General features: G+C 35.7%; 1 protein-coding gene across 2 annotated transcripts; it reads left to right on the forward strand.

Annotated features, from left to right (window-relative positions):
- Positions 1–1,394: 1,394 nt before the first annotated feature.
- LOC121370531 (nucleolar protein dao-5-like) lies at positions 1,395–27,749 on the forward strand. Of its 2 annotated transcripts, XM_041495832.1 has the most exons (7): positions 1,395–1,479; positions 6,197–6,271; positions 10,746–10,933; positions 13,189–17,360; positions 19,194–19,292; positions 23,352–23,962; positions 25,660–25,789. In XM_041495832.1, the coding sequence occupies exons 1-6, from the start codon at positions 1,466–1,468 to the stop codon at positions 23,943–23,945; spliced, it is 5,142 nt and encodes a 1,713-aa protein (XP_041351766.1). In that variant the 5' UTR covers positions 1,395–1,465; the 3' UTR covers positions 23,946–23,962; positions 25,660–25,789. The 2 variants fall into 2 exon arrangements, with proteins under 2 accessions (XP_041351766.1, XP_041351767.1); XM_041495833.1 differs by lacking the exon at positions 23,352–23,962 and having other exon boundaries at positions 25,660–27,749.

The raw sequence follows: 27,749 nt of genomic DNA on the forward strand, positions 1-27,749 counted from the left end.
AACAACTTGGGATGGCGCTGTGTCGCGCGTACTATTATTAGGTCACTGTGACCTACTTTTCACGCTCTACTGCACATAACAGTAAATCCTTGTCCGGCTAATTTCTTGGTGGTTCTATATTGTTAACATTACATACATAAACGTTTTCTCTGCCGATATAAATGTGTAACCAGAGTACCCATGCTAAACAAAATTTCCCCTTCTAATAAAGAACAATAACTTCATTAATCAGACAGTAGGCCTATGCACCTTCTTCAATGGATACAGTATCATCAGTAGTTGGTCCAAAACAAACTGTTCATCCATTCAATTGCAAAAATTTCACATAATTATAATTGAATCATACCCATAACATATTCATTAATATTTTTGGTTTTCCATCAAAGTCCTGACGGGCGTATCGTGTACCTCACCGGTACTCTTTTTAGATTCTGTCTCTAGACTAACTACACCCATGTCGTAAGCTTGCGTGTAATATATTTTCTCTTCGTTTTGCACACCAAAAGTATGACTGAATCTACCGTTGATGTTACTGCTTTTTAAAAATAATAATATACTTTAATCAGAGTTTACAAATTACTGGATTTAAATTATTCCAAAGATCAATTGTTAAATAAATGAACATTTTAATAAACTTCATAACATGTAAGGGACTCTTTGTTCTCCACTTTCTGGAATACAATTAATCAAGTCATTGGCAGCCATTCTTTTTTAACATATTTACATAGTGCATAATTTTTTCATAGTGCATACATCTTTCATTTAGAGTAGTCAGACATGTTTCAATATTTCAATTCAATTCATTTATTTCCGTACATATATGCATTATACAGACATGAATAATAATAATATCAACATCAAGAAAAGAAAAAACAATACATGTTATAATGGTTACAATATCCTAGCACAATTATAATTTATATACTAGTAACAATATTTAACAAGTGACAATGTCATTAGGTAGGAGGTCTAGCAACTGAAAGTAGAAGACGTCTTTGTTCAAACATCTCATAGCAATACTTCCCTAGGATTGGAGCAATATGTGCTGGGCAGAGAAGTAGAACGTATAGTTTCTCAGTGTTTGTTAATGGAATAAATGTTGGGTTTAGTTTGTGTAGTTTAAAAAAAATATATAGTATGTTTTATAGAGTATGTTTCTGCGTTTTGTAAGGCTTTGACATTTGATTAAAAAGTGTAATTCATCTTCATTCTATAACGAATTACGTGACTCAAATTTGGGCATGCCAGTGGATATTATAGCTGCTTCGTAAGATCACACAGACTTCCTTTAAACGTGCTATGTGTTATAAATCAAGTATTTTCATGTATTTATTTATGCTACTCTAAGATTCTTAACAAAAAAGGCGAGAACTGAAGACAGAAAAAGTAACATCCGGGCCTTTATGAATAACTTCCGGGAGGTTAAAACACGTGTTTGGAAACGTGAAAGAAACCCAAAACAAACATGAAAATTAAAAGGTAATCCTGTCAATAATATGAATGTATTATATTAAAGTTTAATTTAAATACAGTAGCTTTATTTTTTGTGTATGATAACAAGTAATTGTTCAGAATTTCCTAAGCCTACTGTTCCAAGTCCTGAAGTGGAAAATTATATTCCGCATTAATTTAAAAGTTAAACACCCCACTCGGCAACACTAGGCTTCGGGGGCACATATGCACAGGCCTGAATTTAAAACAATGACACCACTATAAACTTTAGGTTACAGTATCTGAGTATGTTGAGTCATAGTCATTTCGGACCTTTCATTATATTTTACAAAATTACTAAGATCATATTACAATACCATTGAATCACTGTCCATTGTAACCATATTGAATGGTCATTTTGTACCAATAGCCTGAGTACTTAGACGGTAAGAGCTAAATGAAAATTTGGACAGTTATCACGCTCTCTAACTGTCGAAGACAAATGTATATCAATATTGCGCAATCTCTGCCTATCAAATGGTGATCAAAGATTCCATCTCTAATACAACAACGATCCAGTTACTACTCATTTCGTACCATAGTTTATGGTCATTTCATACCGTTGACATGTAAACATACCTTGTAAAGTGAGCAAAGGTTTAAATTAATAAGAGAAGTAAATTAATGATGAAATGTGTTTCAGTGGCCATTAACCCTATTGAATTCACTTTTCTCTGAACATATGTATATTGCCACATGAAGGTGATAGTTTATTTTTAAGACAAACTGTTAAGTAACACTGATGATCAATTCATATGATACGAGACCCCCCCCCCCCCCCCCCCCCCCGATATCTTATATAGGCCTATGTCCTTAGCGCACTGTCGACGGATTCTCTGCCTATGCCTGCCTTATTGCTGTTGGATAAACAATTGTTATAATCAACAGTTATGTATCAGTATCGATGTAGAATATCACCGAGGTCTAGTCAATGATTAAGTAAAAAAAGTTTGGGTTTTTCGTTTTTTAAAAGAGAGTGGGGGTTTTCCTTGCGTGTCTGGTGAACTTCTGGCATTTTTGGTTACAAATTTGTCCATGATGATGATTTTTTTCCTATCTTGAAAATAGACTGGCTCATGTGTCAGCAATAGCAAGGTAGTACGACAGATGCAATTGACCAATCAGAGGCCACATTTTAAAATCGGACCAAATAACTGATACACTTGCAAATATGTGAAGGATGATGGCAAGATCATGTCAACGTTTGGGTTTCATTAATAAAAAAAAAAATTCACTTGACCACGGACAAGCAATGTGAAAAAAAGTACAAGTCGGGCATACTAATTCCACACTCCTGCTTAAAGGGACACACCCTAGTTACAGCTATTTGTTAACCATTACGGCATTGTTTTTCGCTATTAAACCCCATTTTTTTACAAATAAAATTGCACTTCACTTACATTTTATTATTTAGAATACACATTTCCATTCACCTGAAGTGCTTTTTGGTAATCCTGATGTTTGTAAAACCAAGAAATTAATTTTTTGCATTTTTTCACAAGACGTTCTGTCGAGAGAAAAACGTTAAGCAAGCGAGGTCCAATCTATTTTTAGAGGGGATATTTCCATTTCAATGTCACAGACATTGGTATATCACGTGACCGTTATCATTTTGGTTCGGTTTGTTTTCTCATGCACGGTTCGCGCAATCAACATCCGATTTGTTGTTCATTTGTGAGATTTTTCTTCACAGTTTGTGAACATTTTCAGTAACAATAAAGTTCAGACAAGTAAGTGTCTCAATACAAAACATTACAAACCCTTAAAACCAATAATTTTGCTAAGTCTTACGATATCTGGAGAGAGGATACAACCAGGACAGAACAGTTGGAACATGTCCAGGAGAGGTGAAATGAACGCACCCCAAGTCTGTGAAATTTGTCGTGACGTAGGCATTGTTATGCTTCGAGCGACATCTACTGGTGACATCAGAATACTAACTTTCAAAATTATTTCAAGCAATTGGGACATGGGGATTCCCATGGTATTTATCGATATAAAACCTGCTTTTTCACTCCATTTGATAAAAACGTGATCTAAGTGCGTTACAGGTTTGTAGATTAACCAAATTATAATTTATTTTCGCTGGATGGAACTAGGTTGTGCGGCTTAAAGGTTACAAATATTCAGTATGGTTTTTTTCAAAATTATCTATCATTCAACTAAGCTGTACAATAAATGATTGAGGTATGAAATGACCAAGGTACAGAATGACCAAATAACTATGGTACAAAATGACATGGGGACGAAATGGTAAACTGGGTACGAATTGACTGGATACCCAACGATCCTGTGTTTCACATTAAATACCTTTACATCAATCATTTTTGAGCTCCCGGATAAAAAGTTTTTGGACATATTAATCACTAATATACACACTAAAGAAAGAAACAGGCATCAAAATAAGTCGAATGGTCGTTCAGGTTACCAGGAGGTTACCACATGTAAGAAAAGTCGAGAACGGTGTTTCGTTCTTGACAAAAATTTCAATGAACAGTAGTTTCGTTTCCAAATGTAAATTGGGCGATGTATTCCGGACTTCCGTGTTTCCGATACAATTTCAGAACATCCGCGTTTTAGCAGCGTCAACTAGATGTGTGCCGAGTAGTTTGCAAGAACATTTAATTTAAATGTAGAAGTACCAGAAAACAGCCTATGTAGTTGTGGTAACCTATATGTTACCAGGCTATATTTTGTGGTAACCTGTAAATGGGTTACCAGACACAATGCTTGTTTCGATGCCTGAAGAAACCCATTAGCAAATACATATTTAACCAGTACATTATTGAAAGGGGGTGCTGTCAGGTTTCTTCCTGCTGTACATATAAAAATAATAGTTTTTTTTTTAATCCTTTGAAGTATGGCTAGCTCTGGGTATGCAAAACATTGCGGAAAATTATCTTAAAAAAACCCCTGGTTATTTTCCTACCAAATACCAATTAGCACTTTTGCCAAATAAAACTAAGATTCGCCATTTGTTCCTAAAAAAACGCGAATTTGGTTAGCGGTAGAGATAGCTCTGATTTGACGCCTCCATTAATCATACACCGGCATCTCAACCAATCGTTCAGGTTACCAGGAGTTTACCACATGTAAGAAAAGTTGAGAACAGTGTTTCGTTCTTAACAAAAATTTCAACGAACTGTAGTTTCGTTTCCGAACGTAAACCAGGCAATGCATTCCGGACTTCAGAATTTCATTTTCTCATAAGGAATTGCACTGATGTTCGCTCGCACTTGTGCAAATGCAAGTAATTATAATCATTCCGAGTTTAAGCAGCGTCCACTGGATGAATTTACTTCCGCCTTTCGTTTTCTCATACAAAATTGCACCGATGTCCATGCGCACTTGTGCAGTTGCAAAGCAATTTTGGCAATCCGCGTTTTCATTTACTTACGGATTTCGTTTTTCGTACCGATGTTCGCGCACACCGATACAATTTCAGAATGTCCGCGTTAAAAGTAGTAGTAACAGGAATTAAATTTTAACATATATATATATATATATATATATATATATATATAAACCACACATATATATATATATATATATATATATAAACCTATTGGTTACCAGGCTATGTTTTGTGGTAACCTGTAAATGCTTATTTTGATGCCTGCATACATTAATGATAAAGAGTAATTAATTTTGTCAAATGGTGAACTAAACAAAAGAAAAAATCTGCAAGCAAATTGCTTCAGGTGGGATACGAACCCAGTACCTACCAGCCTGAAGTCCAATGGCATAACCACGACACCACCGAGGCCGGTTGATAAAAAAATATACAATTGTAACTGTGGCAAAATTTATATTATCCTTTCATCAGTTCTTCTACTGGGTTTTATTGTTTTTTTAACATTATATCAAAGGAGGCAAGCCGTGTCATGTCTATGCCATTCGCTGTGTATTATCTGAATTTTCAAGTCTGTTATCTACTCGGCCACACACTGCTAAAAAGTATTAGAAGAGTGGCAATTTTTTTTTTTGTGTGCAATACAAATTGTAATGTATTTTCTTTGAAACTTGATGTGACTGCACCATATCAGATGTAGTCAGCATAACTGATAAGCAGGTTACGGTATTTTCGGGCCTATTACACACCACTCCCTTTGTTTTTAGGAAAGGTTTTGAACTACATATATACATAAACTGCACCTTTAAATAAGCCGTGGTTAAAAGAAAGCCACAAACTTAAATGATAACTAGATAGGTCACATGACATAATCACGACTTGACTCGTGTTTTAGACTAGATTTTCAATAAATATACTCTTTATAGCATTTGTTTTATTACAGTAAATATAAATAACTATTAGTTTTGCAATAGCTATACAAAACGTGTAATAGAAGTGACTAGAATTTGGTAAATTATGTCGGATATGTTTCAGATAGTTTATAACTCAAATTTTTAATTCTCAGATTTTTATGTAAGTACAAAGATGGTAAAATTAGACTCGGATAAGTTATTTGTGCTGGTAAAATCTCCTTACTTTATTGAAGTCCAAATTTCAAAAGTTTTTTAAGCACAAGACCTCGACTTTAAATGACAATTGCTTATGTCGAATCTACTAAAACATCACATTTTATCTGTCACTTTCTCATCGGAAATGTGGTTTTTTAGGCACATTTAATGAAGTCTTATTTCATGGGATGCCACATTTTTGGGTTTCCAAACACCTTGTTGATAAAGTGTTTCACTGTTTCAGATCGATCGGGACAGAGAAGGGCGATGGACCTGTTGTCAAGAAACTGAAGAAGAAAGATTCATCCTCTGATTCGAGGTAAGTCGATAGTTTACCAGTAGCCCTGAATACAGCAGTGGACTGGGATGTAGGTTAGTAGTGGCAGGGGTTTCCCCAGGGCCGTAAGGCGTAGCGGGCCAACACGCCTTGAACTGTAAAATACGCGCTTTGATGGCGTGTAACCGCCTTAAATCAATTGCCGCTACGCCTTGATTTCCTGTTGCAATCAAAACTTTTGTAACAGTCAAGCACACCTAATCACCATCATCAGTAACACACTTCCTCTATACCTAATAATGAACTAATCTTCAGCTCACATTCTGGTGTTAATTGGTGTGTGGTCATTTTACCAGATATCTACTAGGATCGCTAATCCACCAGGAAGGTGCTAAAGCATAACGGAATTCCCATGCTGAGCAATCGAGCTTCACACCGATCAAAGAAGATGCCAACCGACAGAATCAACTGTACCATTTAACTGAATAAACAATAGGTGAAGCATGTTTTTAAACTACAGTTGAGTTATCAATCAACCGTTTCTATCCTGAAACTAAATAAGGGGTAGGCCTATCCATAGTCAACTAACACACAATGATATACGGTAACCACGCTTTCAAATGTTTTTAGTGGATTATTTTCTTCTGATTTATTTGGAAGGACGAGGGGATCGGAGTCGCTCGGCCTCCCAACGAGAACATTGCTCGGTCTAAACAGAATGCTGACATAATAAACATAAAATAATAATAATAAAATCATATAAATTTAAGAAAAATAATTAAAGATATATAAAATAAATAATATAATATAATAATTTTAATTTAAAAATAAAATTAAAAGATGATTTCCTGGATTGAAGACAAACACTTAATTGTTTTCAACCCACTACCCCACTTATTTTGGCTTGGTTTGTGTTAATTAAACTGATGCTAAAATGTAAGCGCCTTAAAACAAATTCTGGGGAAAGGCCTGAATGGGACTGCTTATCTGTGGGGCGCGTACCCTCACCATTTGAAAATAATGGTGTGTCGATAATTAAAATTTATATTGCTCTCCTGACAATAATAGTTATCAACCTCTGCAGATAAAAAAAATGCCAATGGCAAAAAAACATACTGTCAAATAAAATTAAATATGTGGAGAATTAAAAAATCCACAGCAATCTTCACAGCATTACCGATTGCCATGGGCAATTGCAGGGGTTGGTAATTGGCTATCGGAATAAGTATATAGTCTGGGAACCATAAATTACCATTCCTGGTAACTAATAAGTTACAACACATTTATGAAGTTTATAGTCCTTATTATTTATTCATAAAGACCGGCCTAGGTGGCGTCGTGGTAGGCCATCGGTCTACAGGCTGGTAGGTACTGGGTTTGGATCCAAGTCGAGGCATGGGATTTTTAATCCAGATACCGACTCCAAACCCTGAGTGAGAGCTCCGCAAGGCTCATTGGGTAGGTGTAAACTACTTGCACCGACCAGTGATCCATAACTGGTTCAACAAAGGCTATGGTTTGTGCTATCCTGCCTGTGGGAAGTGCAAATAAAAGATCCCTTGCTGCTAATCGGAAGAGTAGCCCATGTAGTGGCGACAGCAGGTTTCCTCTCAAAATCTGTGTGGTCCTTAACCATATGTCTGACGCCATATAACCGTAAATAAAATGTGTTGAATGCGTCGTTAAATAAAACATTTCTTTCTTTTTTTATTCATTCATAAACTCATTGATATATTTTTATAATTCATAATAGTTTTATTTGTACTTGTGTGTGTAATTTAAATTTAGGTGATCTATGTTAATTTAAAAAACCTGGAGAACAAAGTACCCTTCTTGACTTTCTTTACATGTGGTAACATCCTGTTAACCTGAACGATTGTTCTCAACTTATTCATATATAACTGTAATAAGTTTCATGTAAGGAAGGAAATGTTTTATTTAACACATTTTATTTATGGTTATATGGCGTCGGTCATATAAGGAGAGTCAGTGGGCCCATTGGGCTATTTCTCGCTCCAGTTGGTGTACCATGACTGGTACATCAAAGGCCGTGGTATGTGCTATCCTGTCTATGGGATAGTGCATATAAAAGATCCCTTGCTGCTAATCAAAAAGAGTAGCCTATGAAGTGACGACAGCGGGTTTCCTCCTTCAATATCTGTGTGGTCCTTAACAATATGTCCAACGCCATATAACCGTAAATAAAATGTGTTGAGTGCATCGTTAAATAAACCATTTCCTTCATGTAAGGAGAGCAGACGTCTAATTCACTGAACTCTAGTAACTTTGTGATCTCACAGTACAGTGTAAAAAAACGTTTCAGGGATATGCAGTGAGGATTAGTAAAAGAGCTCTGTCAACTAGTACCAGGAGCCTATTTCACTAAACATAGTAAATGTTTAGGCTCCAGCCTCCGTATTCATAAGTCAATGTATGATACCTAAATACATACTTAAAGTACATAGATAAGTATCATACATTGATTTAAGTAAGTTTATGAATATGGAGCCAGGGGCCTAACTCACTATACTCTCGCAACTTTGCGATCTCGCAGTGCAATGCTAAAAAGACTTGCAAAGAGGATGCTTTGTTTGCTAGCAGAGCCTAAGAGACCTTTGTGAATTAGGCGTCAGTTCTCTAAATCTAAAAAATAGATTTCCATCAAAGCATAACACTTGCCACTTCATGAGGCAAGTGTGAATAACCGCTTGCCTATCATGAAGAGTCCCGTTTCATTCTAAAGATAAATCTTCTGTCACTGGCCAGAACCATTGTTTCTTTGCATCCTTCCAGACTCTGAAAATTAAACATTTGTGTAACCCATTGATGGGTTAAGGCGAGACGTAGACCAGTGGTAAAGCGTTCGCTTGATGCGCGGTCGGTCTGAGATTGATCCCCGTCAGTGGATCCATTGGGCTATTTATCATTCCAGCCAGTGCTCCACAACTGGTGTAACAAAGGCTGTGGTATGTACTATCTTGTCTGTGGGATGGTGCATATAAAAGATCCCTTGCTGCTAATCGAAAAGAGTAGCAACAGCGGGTTTCCTCTCTCAATATCTGTGTGGTCCTTAACCATATGTCTGACATTATATAACTGTAAATAAAGTGTGTTGAGTGCATCGTTATGCAAAGATAAATTCAGGTAACCCATTTCAGGGCTAACTCTGGGTGAGCAGAACATTTCGGCAAATTACCTACTAAACTTAAAAAAAAAAAAAAATCAGTTATTACATGAAATTATTTTGCCGAATTTAAATAAAATTCTCAATTGGAGAATTTAGTGAGTGGCAGAACTGGCCCTGCATTTCCTTTGTATAACCCATCATGACCAGGTAAATGATTAAATGATATCTTAAATTTACAGTGCGAATGAAAAATAGTTTACACAAAATGTCTGGTGTAAATAACAAGGTGTAGAGTGTGTCATAAAATAAATCATATCTATCTATAATTCATTTATTTATTCATTCTTTCTTTCTGTCAGAATAATTTTGCAAAATTGCTATCATTATTAACATTTACGAGTCCAGCTTTAAAAAAAGTCTTAATTTATTTCTCACATTAAATTGATTTCTGAATAGCAATGTGTGAACTACCAGTATGACCAGTTCTTTAAAAGAAAACTTAATGTATTGATAAACCTTTCATGGGTGTGTGAAGTATTGTAAAATACTTTATTTTTGCGGGATCAAATTTTCACAATTTATTGAAAATGATTCAGTTCGCAAGCATTTATTTTTGCAAATCCGCCATGCCTTCCCCCCCCCCCCCCCCAATAAAAAAACAAAAACAAACTGAAGTGAATAATTTTTACATTTATTATTTACAAAATGACACTTTTTCGTAATCTTCAAATGTGTTATAAAAAATAAAGCCCAAAACGAAATGTGAAGGCGCAATGCTAGCTCAAGTTTGTTTTAAACAATATTTGTTACTGTCAAAATACTCGTTCACTATGGTTTGTGACTGACCAACAGGCAACATCTTTAATATAAAAGCCTAATATGAACTATGAGTATAGTATCGCTGGAGAAGCCTACCCCGGATTATTTTCACTTCCACATTTTAACACACTGTGATGTTTACTTCTGTTTTTTTAAACACATGTGTTGCTTTCATCGCCATCACTTATGAAAGAAAACCATACGAAACTTAGTATTGTTTATTGTCTTATAATAAATATTTTGGTACTTATATATTGTTTTTGGGTTTGTCTTTTTTTTTGCATTGTTGCTACTAGTCCCGCGAAGCAGAAACTAACAAGATCTCGGCCTGACTAGGTCTGATTGGACGAGACGTATTTATTTTTTTAAATATAAATATAAAATTTTCGTCAGCCTTCAATTTCGTTTGAAATTTATTTTCACAAATTATATTTGAACGCTAAAAACTCGAAAATAAATTCCACGTGAAAATAAAGTATTTTACAGTAATTGCTTTTTGCAGTAAATAAATCCAAGACCTATAAGCAACTTAAAATCTGCATATGAATGTATCGGAATTCTTATTTTCAGTGACTCTGATGAAGAAATGACATCACCTGTCAAGGTAAAGAAGTCCCCTGTCAAGGTGAAGAAGTCCCCTGTCCAGGTGAAGAAGCAAGCTGCTAAGCAAGTAAATGGACACCAGTCTAGTGGGACCTCGGATTCAGATTCAGATTCAGATTCAGAATCCGAATGTGAAAACAAATCTTCAAAGAAAGGTAAAATTCCAAAACAGCTGTCCAGTAACGAGTTGAACTTAAAATTTTGGGGGACGCGGCAAGTGTTGCCTTGTTATTTAATAACAAGTATTAGGGCGCTAAGGCAAGCTGGAGGAGCACCAAGCCAAACTTTTTCTTCAAAAGAGCAGGGGCACAAAAGCCAACGTACTTTTTTCACAGGATTTGTTTTTTTATCCTGGTACCTTGGACTCTAGCCTATGCAGTTTGTTAGATATGGATGCCTTTTATCATGTTACCAATGATAATTTTAATATTTCTTAAAATATAATATGGAATGTATTACAAGGGCATGGTGGCAAACCCGGTAGGACACCACAGCCTTTTTTTGTTTCATTTTGACAATGTCTCATATTCGAGGCATAATATCAAATAGGGAGGGCAACCACTGTAATTGCCGTCATTGCCATGGTAACATTTGAACCCTATAATAAGTTTGAACATTTAATATTCCCAGACCTCGAGGGGAATGAATAATTGCTCACCTAACTTAGATTATGGGGAGCTGTTTAAAATATTTGCCATATTGATACCATGTAAATTCACATGCTAAGGGAAGCTAAAAATTACTCTCCTAGAACTAGTTACAGAGGAGTGATGGGGAGTGAGTGATAGCTCCTCTCAAATGACAAGATCTGCTTTCCATTACACTCGTTCATGGTTTAGGAACAAATTGAATCATGGTTCAGAGCTTTAGATCTTACTACATGTAGTTTTAACACAACAGGGACTTTTGTCTTTCCTTAGTGCAGGAAGGTTGTTATAGTTCAGTACTGTCATTAACAGCTGCTGTAGAGTTGTTAATATTCAGAAATGCTTTTTAAGCTATTTTAATCTAATTAAACTTAAGTTTTCAATAGTTTTGAAATGAAATATTTTGAGGTCAGCGTGTTTGTAGTTAATTTGCGTGTGATTGAAGATGACTGGCATTTTATGTCCTTTACCACTTTAAGTTAAAGTAAAATCTGAAAAGCACACATACATTTTATGAGCTCCATGAACATGAATGTATAACAAGGTGGAATGTTTAATAGTAAAGAGGATCAATACAAACCAGGTCCCATGCTATACAATTAGCTCAAGTCTAATACCATCAGGGCATTGACATACAAACTGCATGCATTAAAGAGGGGCAGAACGTAGCTCAGTGGTACAGCGCTCGATTGATGTGCAGTCAGTCTGGGATCGATCCCCGTCGGTGGGCCCATTGGGCTATTTCACGTTCCAGCCACCACAACTGGTATAACAAAGGCCGTGGTATGTGCTATGCTGTCTGTGGGACGGTGCATATAATAGATCCCTTGCTGCTAATCGTAAACAGTAGCCCATGAAGTGGCAATAGCGGTTTTCCTCTCTCAATATATGTGTGGTCCTTAACCATATGTCCGACGCCATATAACAATAAATAAAATGTGTTGAATGTGTCGTTCAATAAAACATTTCCTTCTTTCGTTAAAGATTTAAGACTGATTTAAGTTTTATAAATTTTATGAGAAGTGAAGCGCTACTTATAACATTTTGTAATTAACAGGTTATAAAATGTGGTAGCCCGGAGGGGCAGAATGTAGTGCCGTGGCACAGTCAACTGAGGTTTGATAGGTTGTGGGATAATTCACGATTTTTCCAGACCCAACGAGACTGGTACATGTATTGTGGAGTGATCAATAATTGCACGTCTCACTTCTTTTTTTTCTCTAAAATTGCGACCAACCAATGGTGTCACATTTATCAACATGTGAAAAAAAAACCCCACCTCTTTCTAGTCCATTACAAGCTGGTCAAACTGGATTCAGACATGAGAGTGCATGGTTATGGTTATTTGTTACATTGCACACAGTATGCCAAAAACAGTGGGACGAATTTACAAATCCCATTCATGTCTTATAAGCTTGTTTATCATCCATTAAAGGCTTCTGTAGGAGATATCACTGGCATATAATTTGCGATATTTCCGGTGATATTCTCCTAGGAGATATCGCTTCTTTTGTTGCCAAATCGCTGCCAAATATAGTGACATTCAACCCACAATACTGACATTGTTTACAATTGTCGCAAATGAAAAGAATGATAATGGATGATAAAAAGAATATCCCCCCCCCCCATACCAATATGAAAGTTATTATGGTTCAGAGCTACGTTTTTATTATGAGCATTTTGTAAAACTCTTGTAAGTGTGTTTTCGTAGTTCCTGCAAATGACTTAAAAATTATTTGATTCAAATCAAATTCTTATTGCAGCTGTCAATAAAACTGCATTGGTGACAAAGAAAGATGATTCAAGTAGTTCAGATAGCTCCAGTGATTCAGAAGATGAGAAGATGGTAAAAAAAGCTACCAAAACTACTCCAACTATTGCCAAAACTCCACCAACCAATTCTGTACAAAAGAAGAAAAAAGATGATTCAAGTAGTTCAGATAGCTCCAGTGATTCAGAAGATGAGAAGATGGTAAAAAAAGCTACCAAAACTACTCCAACTATTGCCAAAACTCCACCAACCAATTCTGTACAAAAGAAGAAAAAAGATGATTCAAGTAGTTCAGATAGCTCCAGTGATTCAGAAGATGAGAAGATGGTAAAAAAAGCTACCAAAACTACTCCAACTATTGCCAAAACTCCACCACCCAATTCTGTACAAAAGAAGAAAAAAGATGATTCAAGTAGTTCTGATAGCTCCAGTGATTCAGAAGATGAGAAGATGGTAAAAAAAGCTACCAAAACTACTCCAACTATTGCCAAAACTCCACCACCCAATTCTGTACAAAAGAAGAAAAAAGATGATTCAAGTAGTTCTGATAGCTCCAGTGATTCAGAAGATGAAAAGATTGTGAAAAAAGCTACCAAAACTGCAACTCCTGCAAAAACACCACCAAGCAAGAAAAAAGATGTTTCTAGTAGTTCTGATAGCTCAGTTGATTCTGAAGATGAGAAGATAGTAAAAAAAGCTACAAAAGCAGCAACTACTGCTAAAACTCCGCCAACTAAATCAGTACTTAGCAAACAAAAAGTAGATTCAAGTAGTTCTGATAGCTCCAGTGATTCAGAAGATGAGAAGATTGTGAAAAAAGCTACCAAAACTGCAACTCCTGCAAAAACACCACCAAGCAAGAAAAAAGATGTTTCTAGTACTGATAGCTCAATTGATTCTGAAGATGAGAAGATAGTAAAAAAAGCTACCAAAACTGCAACTCCTATTGCAAAAACTCCAACCAAATCTGTACTGGTGAAGAAAAAAGGTGATTCAAGTAGTTCTGATAGCTCCAGTGATTCAGAAGATGAAAAAATAGGGAACAAATCTACTAACGCTGCAACTCCTATTGTGAAAACTCCACCAACCAAGTCGGTTTCAAACAAGAAAAAAGATGATTCTAGTAGTTCTGATAGCTCAATTGATTCTGAAGATGAGAAGATAGTAAAAAAAGCTACAAAAGCAGCTACTACTGCTAAAACTCCACCAACTAAATCAGTACTAAGCAAAAAAGAAGTAGATTCAAGTAGTTCTGATAGCTCCAGTGATTCAGAAGATGAGAAGATTGTGAAAAAAGCTACCAAAACTGTAACGCCTGCAAAAACTCCCAAAACTGTAACGCCTGCAAAAACTCCACCAACCAAATTGGTACAAAGCAAGAAAAAAGATGATTCATGTAGTTCTGATAGCTCCAGTGATTCAGAAGATGAGAAGATTGTGAAAAAAACTACAAAAACTGCAACTCCTATTGCAAAAACTCCAACAAAATCTGTATTGGTGAAGAAAAAAGGTGATTCAAGTAGTTCTGATAGCTCCAGTGGTTCAGAAGATGAGAAGATTGTGAAAAAAGCTACAAAAACTGCAACTCCTATTGCAAAAACTCCAACCAAATCTGTACAAAAGAAGAAAAAAGATGATTCAAGTAGTTCTGGTAGCTCCAGTGATTCAGAAGATGAGAAGATTGTGAAAAAAACTACCAAAACTGCAACTCCTATTGCAAAAACTCCAACAAAATCTGTATTGGTGAAGAAAAAAGGTGATTCAAGTAGTTCTGATAGCTCCAGTGGTTCAGAAGATGAGAAGATTGTGAAAAAAGCTACAAAAACTGCAACTCCTATTGCAAAAACTCCAACCAAATCTGTACAAAAGAAGAAAAAAGATGATTCAAGTAGTTCTGGTAGCTCCAGTGATTCAGAAGATGAGAAAATTGTGAAAAAAGCTACCAAAACTGTAACTCCTGCAAAAATAGGGAACAAATCTACTAACGCTGCAACTCCTGTTGTGAAAACTCCACCAACCAAGTCGGTTTTAAACAAGAAAAAAGATGATTCTAGTAGTTCAGATAGCTCCAGTGATTCAGAGGAAGATAAAACTAAGGTTACCATAGGCAAAACTCCAATAGCAAAAACTCCAACCAAAGGTGCATTAGGGAAGAAAAAAAATGAATCAAGTAGTTCAGAAAGCTCCAGTGAGTCGGAGGAAAAGAAAACACCTACGATAACTGTAACTCCAGTTGCAAAAACTCCACCAACCAAAAAGAAAAAAGATGATTCAAGTAGTTCTGATAGCTCCAGTGATTCAGAAGATGAGAAGATTGTGAAAAAAACTACCAAAACTGTAACTCCTGCAAAAACTCCACCAACCAAATTGGTACAAAGCAAGAAAAAAGATGATTCAAGTAGTTCTGGTAGCTCCAGTGATTCAGAAGATGAGAAGATTATGAAAAAAACTACCAAAACTGTAACGCCTGCAAAAACTCCCAAAACTGTAACGCCTGCAAAAACTCCACCAACCAAATTGGTACAAAGCAAGAAAAAAGATGATTCAAGTAGTTCTGATAGCTCCAGTGATTCAGAAGATGAGAAGATTGTGAAAAAAACTACCAAAACTGTAACGCCTGCAAAAACTCCACCAACCAAATCAGCACCGAGCAAGAAAAAAGATGATTCAAGTAGTTCTGATAGCTCCAGTGATTCAGAAGATGAGAAGATTGTGACAAAAGCTACCAAAACTGTAACTCCTGTAAAAACTCCACCAACCAATTCTGTACAAAAGAAGAAAAAAGATGATTCAAGTAGTTCTGGTAGCTCCAGTGATTCAGAAGATGAGAAGATTGTGAAAAAAGCTACCAAAACTGCAACTCCTATTGCAAAAACTCCACCAACCAAATCAATACTGAGCAAAAAAAAAGATGATTCCAGTAGTTCTGATAGCTCCAGTGATTCTGAAGATGACAAGATTGTGAAAAAAGCTACCAAAACTGTAACTCCTGCAAAAACTCCACCAACCAAATCAATGCTGAGCAAGAAAAAAGATGATTCAAGTTGTTCTGATAGCTCCAGTGATTCAGAAGATGAGAAGATTGTGAAAAATGCTACCAAAACTGTAACTCCTGCAAAAACTCCACCAACCAAATCGGTACTGAGCAAGAAAAAAGGTGATTCAAGTAGTTCTGATAGCTCCAGTGATTCTGAAGATGAGAAGATTATGAAAAAAGCTACCAAATTTGCAATTCCAGTTATAAAATCTCCAGGAAGTAAATCCATTCAAGAGAAGAAAAAAGTAGATTCTGGTAGTTCTAGTGATTCTGAAGATGATAAGATCATGAAAAAAGCTACCAAAACTGCAACACCACCTGCAAAAACTCCACCAACCAAGTCAATACTGAGCAAGAAAAAAGATGATTCAAGTAGTTCTGATAGCTCCAGTGATTCAGAAGATGAGAAGATTGTGAAAAAAGCTACCAAAACTGCAACAACACCTGCAAAAACTCCACCAACCAAATCAGTACCGAGCAAGAAAAAAGATGATTCAAGTAGTTCTGGTAGCTCCAGTGATTCAGAGGAAGAGAAAACATTAAAAACATCAATTAAAGTCGGAACCAAAGCAACAAAAACTCCACCCTCAAAACTGGCATCAAGTGGATTTACAGCAGTTAAGACGAAGAAAAGAAAAGCCTCTTCAAGCAGTTCTGATAGTTCAAGTGACTCTGAGGATGACAGTGTCCAAAAAAGCTCAGGAAAGAAACGAAAACTGGACAGCAGCAATTTGAATGGTAGTGAGCCAAAAGCTAAGTCTAATAAAAGAAAATGTGATTCGTCCGATTCAGATAGTTCTGTAGATACAGAAGGTAAAAAGAAAAGAATGAAGACCAGCCTTGGAGGTCTTTCAACATTAACAAACAATCACAATTCACACAACAGTTCAAAGTCATTATCAAGGACAGATAACAAATCTAGTAGTTCAGATAGTTCAAGTGAATCAGACACAAATTTGAAAGGAAAGACACAGTTGGTTAAAAAGTCCAAAGGCAGACAGGATTCTAGCTTTGTGGACAGTTCTGGAGAACAGCAGAAACCAATGAAGTCTTCATCAGCTCCAGTGACTCCAGTCACAGAGAACAGCTTGAATGGAGATTCTGATCAAAAGACCAATAGTTCTAAGGTTTGTATAAAACATGTAACCATCCAGAATGACCACTGTGGAATCAGAAAGGGCTTTTTTGTCTCCCTTTCTCTCCCCTCTTAGATTATTATGGCCCAAAAAAAAAAAAGAAGAAGAAAAAAAAAGAGAAGGTTTTTTATGTCCATGTATAATATATAACGTACAAGAAGAAAAGGGAATATTAAATTAAATATGTTTTTATGTGTTTGGCATGCATATGTTTGCAAAGATTAAAGCAATTTAGTGTGTTATTGTTTGGAACAGTTTTTGGGAGTAAACAACAAAATGGCATACTGTAAATCATAAAATATTAGCAATCTTAAATTTTAACAAAATCCAAATAAGTGACATATTAGCAACATAAACCTTTACCACGGTCATCATATCAGAAACTAAAAAATCAGTATGCATAAGTTGTAGGAAAAGCTGAAATAATGTTTTTTGACAAATTTTGACGTTATGCAGCTTACAGACATCTTGAATTTAGTAGAAAATTGCAGTAATGTGCATGGTAACTAACTATTGTTGTTTGCTGTCCTTTTGGTTTAATCAATAGTATGTAACCATTATTGAGAGTTCAGTTAACCACAGACAAAACAATTGCACAAACATTGGAACAGTTTGTTGTATTTCTTACACACCCATGTAGGAGATCACCGTTGTGTATCAAAATCGTATACAACGTATATTAGAGATCATTTTTGAGAGATCATGACTCAGTTTAGTGTTACTGTAAAATGTAAAGATTCAAATTCAAATTAGCTGTATTATTACAATGCTTTGCCACATTAAAATGCTCACTTTTCATGAATTTCATTTTCCGAATGGTTGGCAAATGTTTTAGAGCGTTCTAGTTTTTAAGGAAAATGGATATTTTAGTACAGTAGTGATGTGGTATGTATGCTTAAAGCCAAGTATCCATATGCCATGACCCAGTTAGGCTACGTTCTGTAACAACATAATTTAGTTCATTATATTGTTTACATTTTCATTGTTTTGAGGTATGTAAGAAATAGAATACTATATTCGTGTCCGTTTGATACCATTTATCTTACAACTCGTTGTTTAAGAACGTATCCAACTCGCTTTTGCTCGTTGGATACGTTTTTAAACAACGAGTTGTAAGATAAATGGTATTAAACGGAAATTCATGTATTATTCTCTATGTCTCTCAAAATTTAGCATCATGAAATATTAGCGTCTTGTACAAATTCGCTGACATTTTATGTTCCCTAACATTTCCTGATTTACAGTATGTCGCTACATTTCATTGTCAGTCAGAACAATCAATTGTGGAATGCATATCAATTTTAAAAAAACCCTCAAAACACCATTGAAATATTTAAATTGATGCTCATAATCATCTGAGGTTTCTGCTATGCTTAACAATTTAAGCTATTGTTGGCCTCTTGCAATCCTTAAATAGTACATGTCGATTTGATAGTATTCAGTAACACTAGATCATTGTACAATGTGGCTGAAATAACAGAAATAATAGCTTTTCCCATTAATTTTTATGGTCTGCAGAATAAAGATAATAACTAGTTCAGGCCGAATGAGAAATTCCACTTGGCAGAGCCTCACGGAATTTCCCATTCTTACCATTGCAGGATAAAGCAGATATCCAATGTCATTAACTAGTTATTCTCTATTTAATATGCTTGCCCAAAACATGGGTGTTTTTCAATTCGAGCTAGTAACATGTCTTAACTAGTCCAGGAATATTAGTTAAATTCAGTTATAAGCTGGCTGTTTTGCTTTTTATTTTAATCATGTACTTAATTGCAATACTCTGTTTAATTATTATTAAAAAAAAATTGGTCTATTTTTCAGAAACGAACACCCAAAACTCCTACGACTCCATTTCGCCGAGTGCCAACTGAAGATGTAGACGTTGATCCAAGACTGAGCAATAACTCGTTTGAGGCAAAGGTATTAACATTTTCATTGTAACAGGCCTGGAGTGGGAAGTAGCCCAGTGGTGAAGTGCCTGCCTTAAGCACAGTCTAGGATTCCAGCCATTGTTCCACAACTGATGTAATATATAGGCAATAACTGGTTACTGTCTTAAGATATCGGCTTTATCCTACGAAGGTTAGAATGGCGAATGCAGCGAGGCTTTGCTGGAGCAGGATAAAGCCGATATCTTAAGACAGTAACCAGTTATTTCTTTTATCCTGTAATCCTACAGGAATAGTCAGAAAATCATTATTTATTCCATTTTTGTGTACGCAAATCGAGTATCAATCTAGCCAGGCTTTTGCTGTATACATCATATAAGATACATGTCGTCATTCTTTGTAAGATGCTAGCTACATTCTGTCACATTTAAACAGCGTCTCTAAACTCCAGTTCATAAACAAGTACACAAGTTTTGTGTTGTTATTGCAAATCTAAAATTTATTTGCATTTACTGTACTAAAACAAATGATTTAAAGAGTATGTTTATTGAAAATCTAGTCTGAGATACTCGAGTCGATTTGGGCTTATTTTTGGTCACTGACTATAGAGATTTATCTAGTCATGTCTTGACAATGAATACAGTGATTGCGGGATAAATGCTGTTATATGTATTGTCCTCTCTGTGGGATGGTGCATATAAAAGATCCCTTGCTGTTAATTGATAAAAAAAAAGAGTGGCTTATGTAGTGGTGGCAGCAGGTTTCCTCTCTAACCACATGGCTCATGCCATCTAACTATTGTTAAAATGTATTGAGTATGTCGTTAAATAAAACATGTCTTTCTTTCTTTTTTATAACGGATTTCCATTTGTACATAGCTGGAGATTAATTCATTGCGCGCTCTCTCTCTCTCTCTCTCTCTCTCTCTCTCTCTCTCTCTCTCTCTCTCTCTCTCTCTCTCTCTCTCTCTCTCTCTCTCTCTCTCTCTCATATATATATTAATAATTTCAGTGTAAAATTTTCCAATAACGAGAGCAGATTCATACTTATATTTACAAAAGCAAAAAAGCAAAATTATTAAAGGTGACTGCAAAAACACTGGCCACTTTGGGTGAGAATGAGGTGAGTGCGAGCAACTGTTTGCCTGTCATGGAGAGGCCAGTATTAAAATACAGGCTCCACTTGTTTACTGTATAATCGGACATTTTTGTGAACTAAAATATATTCATGGCTTTAAGACTAAAAGCTTTTTTTTTTTTTTTTTTTTTTTCAAGGTTTGTCAAATCTGAAATGATTGTTTTTACTTTTGTGCATTTCCATATTGAAGATTCTATTCCATATATAATCAACATTAAACATTTGATGTCAGCTTTCATTTGCTTGATATTGCCAGCACCTAAAGTTAAACAATAGAGCATTCAGTTGCAATTGAGTAATATGGTATGCTATTGATGAGACAGTTGATCAGTCTGTGATTTTATATAAAACCAATTAAGATTTGTGTGAGAAGTTTTCTTAGACTGTGGAGTGTTTCATCTAAGCTTGATACGTTCCATTCAGGAAGGGGAAATAATTAGAACATGTCCTTAAAAGAAATCGTAAGCTCTTGACACATTGTTTTGAGTCAAGAACATGAATAAATGTCTTATTTATTTTTCTCCTTTGAACTTTTATCATTAATCTTGTAACAAAAAATATTTGAGAGTAGTCTTGTTTATTTGTACAATTTTGAACAGTATTTTGTTTTCATTAACCAATACTTGGTATATAAGAAACTTCCAGGCTTAGAATCTAGATTCACACTCTGACTTAGTTGACATTCTAACTCAATCTTGATTCTACACTAGCTCAAACTTTGTTGTAGACTAAATCTCAAACTTAATTCTGGATTCTAACTCAGAGTTAATTGTCAACTTAAAGGTAGGGTCAACTCAAACAAGAGCCTTATGTGTTGGAAAGATGCATACCCGGACCACCAACACATACTGACACTTTAGCAAATGAAAAACGCGTAATTTTAGAGTTAATAAAAAAACATGATTATTCCTGCTAACTGGGGGCAGCCATTTTGTTTGGTTTTTGTGACGTCCGGTGGGATAGCTTGGGGCGAAGTGATGTCAGCTCCTGACCATCTCCTGTATGTACAGTGTAAACAAAAGCAGTAATTTTCGACAAGGCGCTTCTCTTTGATCAAACTGAAACAGCATAAATGACATAATAATATAATAAACTATTTAACTAAATATATTTCAAGTTGCATTAAAGGAACAAAATGGGGTTATAGTATTTTTCTCTGTTAAATAATCCAAAGGAAAAATGTACACTATTAGCATAATTTGGCCTATTGATATGCTACGTTGGAGCAAAAACAACAACCCACGATACCCAAGTGGTAATTTTCTTTTCTTTGGGACTACGTAATTGGTCAGTTATGTGGTTTTAGATGGAAAAGTCTACTTAATCAGTAGTTTTACTGAACTATTTACAGTAATAAACCATGTCCATTACAATTTTAGGGGCGACAGGTAATATTCCACAATACCGGTATGTATTTTTGTGTCTAGACAGCGTCAGTTAATTGGCTCGTCTGGTTACCGATCAAATACACACCTGCCAATCAGGAATCACAGGTAGAAGCAACTAACAGCATAGACCAATTAACTAAGAAAACCCTCCGTGTATCATTTCAGTACGTAGGTTAATGCATGGGCAAAACATTGTTAATTGTTTCGACTTTTTGTGTAGCCACTTTGACAATGGTATTTTATTTTGTATTGAAAAATAATATGTATAGTGCTGGATATACTTATTGCTGGCTTACTGGGATGTGTATTATTACAGAACATTGCAAAGTATGACTATTTATCATCCCGCAAAAACCAGGCTCATTCCTAATGTTACGCATTAAGTATTACGTAACCACCAGCTCGCCAGAGGGCGTACTCACTGAGATGGTACAAAATGGCTGCGCCCGTTATATATAATAGCCGTCACATTTAATCATTTTAATAATTTACTATATGATTATACGTGTTGATATTAAGCAATAATGTGCATTATATATATATCGTTGAATATGTATACCAGGCCAAATGCCTTAATATGTCCTCTCCTTTAAGCTGAAATGTAATTGTAGTTTTTTGGTGGAACTTCATTCTATACTGGGGTGGGACGTAGCCCAGTGATAGAGAGTTTGCTTGATGCGCGGTCGGTCTGGTATCAATCCCCATCAGTGGGCCCATTAGGCTATTTCTCGCTCCAGCCAGTGCACCACGACTGGTATATCAAAGACCATGGTATGTGCTATCATGTCTGGGATGATGCATATAAAATATCCCTTGCTACTAATGGAAAAATTTGTGAATTTCCTCTCTAAGACTTATGTCTAAATTATTAAATATCTGACATCCAATAGCCGATGATTAACAAATCAGTGTGCTCTAGTGGTGTCAGTAAACAAAAGAAATTTTAAATATATACTATGGCTCAGAATATATCTAAACTAGCTTAAACTTAATTCTAGAATTATAAACTTCTGTTCAAACTTAATTATGGAATTCTGGATTTCTGATTGAACTTAGTTCAAGACTTTCAAACGAAACTTAAGTCCACATTTTACTAATTTACATTTGTGCCTGGCTTGACACTGTAATGATACAGTGATACAGTATCATATCGCGATACAAGAGTCACGATATGATACATCAGTTCAGGACAGCTGTATCGCGATACAATATGATACATTCATGTTTTAATACAATTTGGTAAAAAAAAATTAAAGTAGACATTTATAAACTTACAAATATGCACAGTAAAGCAATGAAAACGTAATTTTGATGTTTAGTTGCTGGAAATCCCGAGCATTAGGTTATCATGTTTCATAAACTTGAACTAAACAGTTTAATTATCGATGATTGATCTGAAAAGTTAAGTATCGCGATATGTATCGTATCATATTGCAACCTCCTGTATTGTTACAGATCTACACAACATGTATATATAAATCTGTTGTGTCTTATAACGTTTCATTGTATTCAGTATTATGTATTTCTCATGGACAAAATGCAAGTATTTTGTTTTTAACTCTCAGCAGTGTGACACTGTCATATTGGGTCATTCGTTCATCCGCCGACTGAAGGAAAACATCAACAACGGCATTGTTATAGGCCACGTGGATTTGAATGGGCCGACATGTTGGATCCATCAGGGTGGTGCTGGGCTTCCATGGGTGAACGAACAGCTGAACAAAGTAACTGAACTGTGTCCCATGAATGTTTACCTACAAATTGGTGGTAATGACATCAATGCAAATACAGACCCACAGGTTCTTGCACAGGGGATCTTAGACATAGCCCATCAGTTACAGGACAGTGGTATTGGGCGCGTGATCATTGGGTCTGTTTTTCCAAGAAAAAATACAAAAAGAGGCAAAGTGCTGCCAGAAGTTTACGAAGAGGTTGCGAATGAAGTCAATGACATTATTGCGTTAAAGACGAAAGAATCGACAGAGATGAAAATAGACTGGCACCAGCCGTGGATCGGGGACATGAATGGCGAGATATTTTTACGTGATGGAATTCATCTCAATCCTGATGCCACCCAAGCCTACTACAGTAGAATTGTTTCAGCTCTTTCTTCAAGCCACAATGGTGCTGAAAGTGACCAGAAACGGGCTTTTTCTTGAGGATGTAGAATTTCAGGGTGAATTTTTTTTTTTTTCAATACAATTTTTTGTTACTTGTTGCTTTTCTTTTGAATGAGAGGAGGTATCTAGGTCTGTCAGTAGAGTGCTTTCCAGAGGTGCGTTGGTCATAAGATCAAACCCCCTTGACAGACCCATTGAGTTTTCCCCATCATAACCAGTGCCTCACAACTGATATATCAAAGCCTGTGGTTTGTGCTGACCTGTCGGTGGAAATATAAAAGAAATATAAAAGATCCCTTGTGGAAATATAAGAGATCCCTTGCTGATGATAGTAAAATGTAGTGGGTTTGAGTGACCGTATGTTTGACATCCAATAACCAATTAATTAATCAGCTATGACTGCTTTTCAAAAATAAAGGGATTTCCAGCATCCTAAAACATTGTTTAATCAACAGCTATGTCTAAACCAGTGTTTATGCCAGAAATAATTTTTTGAGTATGGTGCTCTGGAATTGAATGCTATGGGTTAAGTTTAGGGTTAGGGTTAAGAAAATCATACAGTAGTGATAAGAGTCATTAATGTTGTCAAAAGGTTAACTTAAACAAATAAAAATCTGCACACCAAAAATTGGAAATGGCGCCATACGTGTTTTGCCCTCTGGTACAAACCCTGCTAACATCATAATAAAGAACAAGATTAAATCTGCTTCAACCACACTGTTATAATTTAGTGGCAGGCTGATTTTTCATCATTGTGAAACAGATATATCAAAGAATTTCCAACAATCCTTGGATGTTGTTGTTTTTCTTATCTCATATTTGTAAGTTGATACCCTGTCAACCTAGTTTGAAAGCGTGTTCCTGATAGGTTAATCAGGGCTAGCTCTGGGTTAGCAGAAATGTTTTGCAAAATTATCAGTCATACTTCAAATTATTTCGCCAAATTAAAATAAAATTCGCCATTTGTTTTTGAAATTCGGAATTGGCGGTGCCAGAGCGAGTCCTGTTAACACAACTTTAACGAGCTGCTTGCATAATGTCAGAATTTAGATAAACCAATGAAATTGTGTCTTCAGTATGAACGTGATTTGTGCCTTGTGATGTTTATAGCAGATTGTAACTAATAGCTGGCAGTAATGTCATAGTCTCCTGCTAATTTTATTCTTAGTGACATCATTGCCACATGATTACTGTTAGACCGGGTTCTGATGGTTAAAACTAATTGGTGATCTCATGACCGTCGTGCTATAACCCGTTGTACCTTTTGGTGGAATTGCATCCTACTCTACATAGAGAATGGACCCAGGTCCCTCCTCCAGTCATATTAAAGGATTATTTCCAGAGATACATATTTTGAGTTAAAAAAGTTTGTTTTAACGACACCACTAGAGTACATTGATTTATTAATCATTGACTACTGGATGTCAAACATTTGGTAACTTTGACATACTGTCTTAGAAACGAAACCTGCTACATTTTTCCATTTGTAGCAAAGGATCTTTTATATGCACTATCCCACAGACAGGACAGGACAGCACATACCACAGCCTTTGACCAGTCATGGTGCACTGGCTGGAGTGAGAAATAGCCCAATGGGCCCACTGATGGGGATCAATCTCAAACCAATCACGCATCAAGCGAACGTTTTACCACTGAGCTACGTTCCTCCTCCCCCTCATATTTTGAGGGTCTTGAAATGTTTTTTTAATTTTTAAAGTTATTACGAGCTAAATTATTTGTTTGTTGTTTACAGAGTGGAGCTTATGGATCGTGGGGTGAGAAAGCCAACAAGGATTTGAAGAATACTAAAGGCAAAAGTTTCCGACACGAAAAGACCAAGAAAAAGCGAGGCAGTTACAAGGGTGGACTCATCGACACATCTGTCCACTCAATCAAGTTTGACGATTGAGGTCTTTCACCAGTAACAGACCTAGCACCATTAGATCTACCACAGTTCATGAAAAAAAGAAGAAGATGTATATGCTGAGTGAAATGGATCCATAGTCTTAGGCAATTGTCTGCTTTTCCATTCAGCAGAACGTTTGGTACTGCACTCCAACACACATCTATATATCGTCGGCGAAATGACAAAACCTCGTAACTACATTTTTCTAAATTTTACAGGAGAGCAAAAAAACCAATAGTTTTTGAAAAATATGTTATTTTGTTATAGTCATTGTTAGGCGAACATATTAACAGTTAATAGTGATAACTACTTAATAGTGGGTGTACCATATGTGTGAGGTCTACAAATGTACTTACGACATTTTACACCTGAAATGTCGTTGAAAATATCAGTTACGACATTTTGATCTAGAATTTAACACAGGTTGAAGGAAAGAGGCAAGATCTATACATGGATTAAATACACATACAATCAGGTGTAATTAACTGGTTTTATTTACATGTAATCCATGTAATGTGTGAACATAATGCAATGCTGAGCGTCATGTCCACACTCTAGCTTCCCGCTTTGTAGATACGACGTTTTGTCATTTTGTTTCTTGGACCAGTTATAATACAATTGTTTGTCATGTGACAGTCAACCACTTTCTAATAGGCGGATAGTTACGATTTTTTGACAAAAGCATAATATGAACATTCTAACTCTGGAAATTCCAAAAAGTGATTTCTCGCCAAAAGCGTAGTTACGACCTTTTGTCATTTCACCAACGATATGTAATCTCTAAAAAGACTTTTTAAGGACACTTGTGATCCATACTTGTTGCTGTTGTAAATATAGTCAAACCTGCTTAAATTATCACCTATCAAAGGACATACCACCATTCACCCATGGATGCACTTTTCTTTGTCAGAATAAAAAAAAAAAAAAAAAATCACTCTATCAAGAGAATCATATTACTGTCGTTTGTATAAAGTACATTTACTAGGTAACTAATCTGTAAAATAAAAAAAATCAACAGAGGTTAAACTCGGAAATCTAGAGCTGCCCACCAAGTCCAAGTAACTTTATTAACCTGTCAATAACCAATAAAGGTTAAGGCATATCAATCCCGTGCCAAGTATTGGTAACTTCAAAATGCTACAGAGGACGACTAAGTTGTGATTATTAGAGGAGCTTCAAAAATGCTACGGAGGACGACCTACTTGTAATTATCTGTGGAACTTCAAAAATGCTACAGAGGACGACCTCCTTGTAATTATCTGTGGAACAACAGGATTTGGAAAGCATTCAGAATGTATTTTCATATTCTTTTTGTTTAATGATTACGTATATTTGTTAAAATCTGCCATTAAGCTAATGGTGGTGTGGTGCTTAAGGAGTGTGCAGTCTTGAGAGAATTTGGTAAAGTACAGATTGGTGTATTAAGCAGCCGGCTGTGCTAATGTAGTCACTTTCTGATACACGTACTTTTCGTTGGTGGCTGCTTAAGACGGGTTTGACTGGACTGAAGTTTTATGAAAAGGTTCATTCTCCATTTCTTGTAAATGTATCATGTAGATTAGATTAACCATTTAGCCATGAGAATAACTTTGAGGTTATGGTTTTGTTTGAAAATAATGTGAATATCTGTCGTTACCATTTCTTGACTTTTATAATAATAATTATCGTTAATCTTAAAAACTAACTGGTTACAGATTGTTGAAAATAATTGGTTACAAATTCTTCAGTGTAATGTTTTGTAGTTTTAGGTTTTAAAAAATAACTGGTTACGGATTGTTGAAAATAATGTATACAATTATTTGGTTACTATATCGTTGAAAATAATTTTGTGGATTACATAATGCTGAATTAGGAGATAACCATATGGAGTTTTTAGATTTGTGGGTGTTATTGTCTATTTGATCCCACAAATGTTAATTTTGACCGAAGGCGTTAGC

Source organism: Gigantopelta aegis, chromosome 4 (assembly GCF_016097555.1).
Source record: "Gigantopelta aegis isolate Gae_Host chromosome 4, Gae_host_genome, whole genome shotgun sequence".
In the NCBI taxonomy this organism is placed as follows: domain Eukaryota; kingdom Metazoa; phylum Mollusca; class Gastropoda; order Neomphalida; family Peltospiridae; genus Gigantopelta; species Gigantopelta aegis.

Bases quoted from the DNA above. Each gene is read 5' to 3' on its own strand.
- LOC121370531 (XM_041495832.1), top strand. The intron at 6,272-10,745 runs GTAAGTCGATAG...TCTTATTTTCAG, and splicing joins GATTCATCCTCTGATTCGAG to TGACTCTGATGAAGAAATGA. The intron at 10,934-13,188 runs GTAAAATTCCAA...TTCTTATTGCAG, and splicing joins AAACAAATCTTCAAAGAAAG to CTGTCAATAAAACTGCATTG.